Raw genomic sequence first — 7,175 nt, forward strand, 5'->3', positions numbered from 1 at the left:
GTACTGGGTTTATTTGAAATCTGCTTCAATAAGTCTGTTTCAAACTGTGTTCACCTGACTGTCTAGTGTTTGTTTAGCTTTTTTTGGGCAATCTTTTATTAACTATTTTATTTTTCACAGACCACAGTGAAAATTAATGGATTTTTTAAAAAAAAAAAAGTCTAACTATGTTTGAGACGTTATGAGGGGAAAGCTATAGGATGACTGTAGTTGTTTGGGGTATCTGAGTACCTAACAAGTTAGCCATGTGATGGGTTGTGGTGTGGAAACCACTGCCCCTTACTACCAACGTGAAATTGAAGCGCAAAATTTTACCTTGCTGAAGGTTACAAAAAGTACAATAAATAGCCTAGAGACTGAAACCAAATCTTTGTAAGGCTACAAGATTTTCTCATATCTGGTGAAAGTAAATCTGGCCACTAAGTTTATCAGATGCCTTTCCTCACTTCTTCTGTTGTAGCCCCACTCATTTTCTTCAGAGTGCTGCTAATTATTTTAAATGGCCCTTCTGGTTCTGTCTTGCTTTGGCACACACCTTCACTGGTCCTTCCTGCTTCTTTACTTTCGAAGTAGTAGTGGTGTATGTCTTGCATTTCAGAGGGAAACCTGCTTATATGCAACACTTATTGTGGAAACTTCTGTTGAAGTGATTACTGAATTACACTTGCCTATTACCGTTTTGGCCTAGTAACTTCTAAACTCATGTTCCTCCAAAATATGTTTGTATCAACAAACTGCAAGTAAATTGCAAGAATATAAGTCATTGGCACCTTGGGTTTTTAAAAAATATTACTTGCCAATCTCCTGAGAGATTCTTTGGGGCTAGTATGTTAGAGTGCTCCATTTTCTGGGTAGACAGGGTGATATTCTTGACTGTTGTTGTTGTTTACATTTTGCTATTTAACTATTTCCTATCCTTTCACTTTTTGTAAAGGCCTCCTTTTTAAGTACCCTTATCAATACTGAATATATCTGATAAGCTGATTTTTGTTTGTTTTTGTTTTGTTTTTTTCCCATGTAATAAATGAATAGGATTGTATTAAATGCAATATATGGGCAAGGAAGTATGGTGAAACTTGTGTTCTGAAACTACTTAAGGAATGGGTAACTTGTTTCAGAGGTACCTTTCTTTGAATTTTTGGGACTGTTAGGGGTTGTTCCCTGTAAGTTGAATGCCAGGTAAATCCAGCGTTTTAAGTCTATACCACTGTTTCCAGGCCAATTCTTTCTAAACCCTGAAACTTCTTTTTCCTATTATTATTTGAATATTGCAGTATTGCTAGATGTCTTGCATTTTAAAAAATTAGCTCATCAGAAACATTAACCCTTTGACTGCTTTCTTTTCAGAGATGTGGTACTGGGTTTTCCTGTGGGCTCTCTTCTCTTCTCTCTTTGTCCATGGTGCTGTAGCAGTGTTAATGTTTGTGATGCTGCAGAGGCATAGGCAGGGGAGACTAATCTCTGTCATTGTGGTCAGCATTGGATTTCTGGGTTCTGTAACTGGAGCAATGATAACTAGTAAGTCTGTCTTGTTTTTTACTCTTTTGAATCTTTATTTTCTTTAAACTGTGTTTCTTATCTATGCTGGTCTTATCTAACCTACATGAACAATTTTACCTTAATCATGCAATTTTTTTTCTATGAGAGTATCAGCTGAGTTGGTCTTCCCATTATGTAAAGATAAAGGCAGTATTATAGGACTTCCAGAGAAGCAGACAACTCCACAAGATTTCTAAAGATTAGAGGTTTGAGGAGATCTCAAAGAGAGGGTATTATTCTTTTCTGGAACTAGAGTAACTGCTGTCTGTTCCTCTGCTGTGGTGAGTGGTGTTGGAGACTAATAACACAGTTCCTCCACTATAGCCAAGTACTTTCCTCTCCATTTGGCTTGCCAGACAGACTCTTGCTGGTCTGGTTCAGCTGTCGAGATTTCAGACTTGTATTGCATCATTGCTAAGGGCTGAATTGGATGCTATCCAAGATAGCATCTAGTCAAACATTTTTTATTAGCAGGTATTGTTGTACTTGCTAGTCCTGGAAGGGTGCATCTACACATCGCCTTACGACAAAGTAGAAATGCACTAAATCGTCGTATAGTATGCTATGGCAAACACATGGGTCTACCATTTATCAGCAGCTATATCGCCGTAGTGGCATGCTCCCCCAGTATAGCGTGCCACTACAGCGATGTAGCAATGAAATCTAACAGTGCATCACACGCATGGTGCAGTAACTACCTGTACAGTGCCATGTTTTAGTACTTCCAAAAGGAAGTATTTCCAAATTGGTAGTACCAAAAGGAAGTACTAAAGTACAGCGCCATAGCAACATTGCCGTAGGGCAATATGTAAATGCTCCTGGAGATTTGAAAGGTACATGAAAGTCTGTAGTAAATTACAGAAGATTGTATGGTCATGGAATGGAGAAAACCTCTTAATTGCAACTGTGAGCCTGTCTCTCACTTGCTCACCTTCCCGGATTGCCAGGATAAAGGGCATTTGTGAAATTTCTGTATTGTCAACTCTGACAGCTTACAAGTTTTCTAATAGAATTTGTAATACTTGTAGAGAAACTAAGAAATTGATTACGGAACAGGTGAATGTCAGCACATGTATCTGTTTTAATCTTGCCATAATGATCTTGTAACAGGAATTTTAACTTTTCTGTTGGCAACTTTTACCCGTTGTATTTCTGCCTGTGGCAGCAGTGCTCCACCACACTGAGATGTTTTAAAAAAATATTTATGTTGAACAGGGGAGGTGGATGTCTTGTTAGTGGGCTGACCTGATGGGAGTTCTCAAGGTGTATTTACAGGTCTCCTCCTCCCCTACATCCTGTCCCATCATTCACTGTCTTGGTTCTTTTAGGCAGCAGGTTTCAACACATAGGTTTTACCTGGGGTTTCCTTCTTTGCTGGTCTCTTCGAATCTTTGCCTCAAACAGGTAAAAATGTGAGTCTTTGCTCAATTAAGTTCTAGATTAAATTATCTTAAATCACTTATCAGTAGACCTGATTGACTGACTCAGGTTTTACATAGTCTCCATAACTATTCCATATTCTTCCCCAAACGGTTTCTAATTTTTATATAACTTAAATAATTCAGTCCAGACTTGCCATGAATTTGTCACTTATTCCTCCACCTTGTCCCGTTTCCATGAATCAATTTGGAGCCCAGCACGAGCTCACCTTCATTGCAGACTGGGATTACCTTCACTCTTGGTAGGTGGAGACTTCTCCTTTGCCAGGCTGGGATGTGTCTAATTGGCAGCAGCCTCGGTATCAGCCCCTCACTCTTTCTACAGTCAGTCTTTCCTCTCTGCTTTCCACTTCTCGTTCATGCTTCTGCATGATACACAAGGTAGTGATTTCCCCATTGCTTCCCTCTTTCCAGAAGGATCCCTAAACTGGGATTCTTCCCCTCTTTTTGAGGAACTCCAGAATGCTCTAGACCTGGGAATTGGCCCCAGCTGCATCTGCCTATGACGCATACAGCTTAACTCATTTGGTGCTGGACTGTAAGTTTTGGTGTTTTTTTGTATGTGGGGTTTTTTTTCGTGGTCCTGGAGCCCTCAGTAGCTGTGCTTCCTGGTTGGGTTCACCTTGCAGGGCAAGCATAGCAGGATTCATGTTCAGTGCCCTGCTACACTGCCCCACAGAATGGTGTTGAGTTAAAAAATGAAAGCTTTTTAACTTTGGTGTTTACAGTTGACCAGACCAAAATTGGTGAAATAAATGGGGGGGAAAAAAAAATCAAACTACAAAACTTGGACAGTTTTGGAACCATAGTTGTTTTCCCTGAATCTCTCAACTTTCTAGAGCTTTTCAGTCTCTCCAAAGTTAGAACACTAGAACTTGAGACCATTTTTAGGGATGCTATTATTTGTTAAATATGAGTGCAGCAGGATATTCTTTCACTAAAATATCAGGGGAGAGGAGGAGGATTCTGTTTAAACAACCTTTCTCAGTTTAGGCCAGTCAACCGGGGTGCCATGAGATCCTTTTAAGGATGTCGCTGAATATTAGCACCATTGGGTATGCAAACACTTACATGTGATTCACAAGATTAAACCCTCAGACGCTTTAAAAACTACTGAATGCATAATGTCAAAAATATTCTGACCTGTTGTGATCTTTTGAGTTTTTCTTGCAGCAATATTGCTTTACTATTGTGTTTTTATTACAGGAAAAAAAAAAAAGTGAAAGGTTAAGAACTGGCATTTTCTGGGAAGGTGCCATGAATTTAAAGGTTGAGAACTACTGGTTTAGGCAGTAGATTGTCCAAGAATATTTGAGAGCAACATTGTCCAAGGCTGCTGACTGAAATAACACAAAACGAGTGATTTCAGGTGACGGCACAAAACAGCCTTTTCTGAGTAAGAAAATCTCTTTGAATTAATGAAACCCTACACACACAGGGCATCTACACAAGACACTAAATCTGCAGTAGATTAGTTCTACTATGCGTTAGCAGGTCACGGCAAAGTATTCTACACAAATATGTAGACACACCCACAAATTAACTCCAGCACCTCTTCATTTAGAACAGCTGTTGGCACCATAGCCTATGGGCCATATCCTGTTTGCAGATGTGGGACTTTAGTAGCTGGGAGGGTACCAGCTGCAGGTGCTTACCCCATGACACCATGGGGATGAATACTTGCTGTAGCAAAGTCCTACCATCTACCTACCTCTGACCCATGGTGAGTCATTTTAGCCTGCAGCTGAAAAAGGTTACCTACCCCTGATTTTAAAAGAATAGTGTGTTCTATAGCTCGGGGAGGGGGGATGGTTTTTTGGGAGGTGGCAAATTAATTATAATTTGGTCTATTTATTGTGATGTATGTGCCTCCTTGCATCTAAAATTGCTTTATTCCAATTCATTTGGCAGATTATTTTATGATGCCTTGACCTGACAAAGGGCTAGTAACTCTTTTTCCATTTTAAAACTAAATCTGTTTTCCTTAACGTCAAATAATATCTATGTTTTTGCTGCTTACTGAAACCTGAACAGGTTCTCTACTGTGTGGTTTTTTTCCTGTGACTTTTTTTTTGGTTTAGATATTTAATTGTGATTTAAGTAACATTTTAAATTTCTGTATCAAGTATGTACCATTCCATGAACTCCCTTCCCCTCCCCCCCCCATACATTCTTCTAATAGTGAAAAAAGACTAGTTGTCCTTTTTGTTTTTTAAGGCATATATACTGTGGTACAGTACAATAAGATGGGATAATATGTACTGAATAATGTAAATGGGGCATCAAATAAACATTCATTGCTCTTTGCAGTGCCTTTGCAGACTAAATTGAATACATTTTTACACTGACTGTTACCTAACGGTAGTAAACATAACTGAGTTTCATTGCAAAAGATGATCTGATCTATCTGAAGGGGGAGACGGCATACACCAAACTATTAAGTACCTGTTTTAAAAGCTTAATCTCTGATGTAACAATGGAGGTCATTATTTCCTACTGATCAGTGCAAATATGTCACATCTCTTTGAATAAAACATCACGGCTTTCATTCTGCTTATGAACTTCCTTTGCATAATGCATCATAGATGTGTGTGACAAATTTCACTGGCATTGAAAGATAGTGGGGAAGTTACCATTGCCACTACTGTTACTCTGCAGTCGAGTATTTTGGCTTGAGTTATGCGGTCTATATGTAGTATCAAAAGGCCAGGGTACTCTTGATGGAAAAACCCAAACACAGTAGGACAAGTCAGAATAATTCCTTATTATTCATCCCTATATTGAATATTCAAGTGGTATTCCTTTTCATAGACTGTCCTTGGTCATGATGCAATGCTTTTTATTTTGTTTTAGTAACTTTGTATAGCTCTCATGGAGTCGTTAAGGTTTAACATTTGCCAGTATAGTTCTGTCTTGCCATACTATGAAAAAGGTCTAGGTAGATGGGTAGATAACTTTTTGTGTGTGTGTGCGTGCTTTGGCTGTTAAAGATTTAGACAACTTTTCAAGACCTCTTCAAAGTACCACAGAATGGACAAAGGTGTTAATAAAAAATAGTAATAATAATAAAAACCCAAGAACCCTTCTCCCCGATACTCTAACGTTCTTATAGGGGTTTTGCAACACTATATGTTGAGTATTTTGGGGTTTTTGAAAGGTGAGAATTTCTCAGTGTTTCAGACTAATGCAGTGTGCAGTTCATAAAAACTTTCTTGATGACCTCAGTTTTCTGTACTTACTTACTAGGCATAAATTTGCAATGTTAGAGGAATGATTTGGTAGTCCTTTGGAAATAATAGATCTTGGCTTTAACCTTGTTTTTGTTTTTCCTCATGACTTTAGGTGCTGCAGTAGCTGGAATTTACAGAGTAGCAGGGAAGAATATGGCTCCCTTGGAAGCGCTTGTGTTTGGAGTCGGACAGACAGTATTGACATTGATTATCTCGTTTTCAAGGATTCTTGCTACACTCTAAGACTTCTGTGAAAACTGGTTTCAGGAGCTGGTGGACTTGAATTAGTGCAAAAGGGATTGTGCAAGATACCTAGGGGTTCCACCCAGTGGGATGGGACTGCCCTATGCTGTCCAAACTGTTGTACTATTGCACTGCACCTTTTGTGCCTCAGTCACCAGGCAAGGTGCAATCAGTGTGTACGAACTTGAGGGGTAAAGCACCTTGAATAGCTGCCAATCGAGTTTAATATTTGATGAGATCATTCTTGACAGTGTTGTGATAAAATACTGGCACACTTCTGAAGAATTGGTACATATATATGTACCAAACTTTGTTTTGTTTTTTTTTAACTGTTGATAGAGTGACTGTTTGAAATTCTAGTGACAAAACAAAGATGTGAACGTATTTCATGTGAATTCAAGTCAATGAATAGGATGCTTGCTTGTTTTAACAGGATGCCAATGAGTGCTGAATGTTACCCCATTCAGCTTGTGAAGTAACTACTTGATTTTTAAACCTGTATATGAGCACTGCTAGGTGAGACTTGTGGACTTCAGGAGCTTTGTCAACAGCGTTAATATGGTTAACACTATGCAAAAGATTTTTGATTGTGAAGCAATTCTGTCAGATTTTAATAGTTTTATTTCTATGTAGTTTGTATCTCAGTAGATTAAAAAAAATCAGTCGGTACCGACAGTATGTGGGCAATCTGTTGTTTACACACACAAACTTTAAATGATTCCTT

At 38.7% G+C, this 7,175-nt stretch overlaps 1 protein-coding gene across 1 annotated transcript in view; it reads left to right on the forward strand.

Moving 5' to 3' along the window:
• The window catches only part of TMEM170B (transmembrane protein 170B), a 9,809-nt gene extending 3,047 nt beyond the window's left edge, over positions 1–6,762 (forward strand). The window contains exons 2-3 of the mRNA XM_019539432.1: positions 1,348–1,518; positions 6,321–6,762. Coding sequence (XP_019394977.1) covers positions 1,348–1,518; positions 6,321–6,451 — 302 coding nt within the window. The 3' untranslated portion in view covers positions 6,452–6,762. The remainder of the gene's footprint in view (positions 1–1,347; positions 1,519–6,320) is intronic.
• Positions 6,763–7,175: the final 413 nt, after the last annotated feature.

Source organism: Crocodylus porosus, unplaced genomic scaffold (genome assembly GCF_001723895.1).
Source record: "Crocodylus porosus isolate Cpor-Errol unplaced genomic scaffold, CroPor_comp1, whole genome shotgun sequence".
In the NCBI taxonomy this organism is placed as follows: domain Eukaryota; kingdom Metazoa; phylum Chordata; order Crocodylia; family Crocodylidae; genus Crocodylus; species Crocodylus porosus.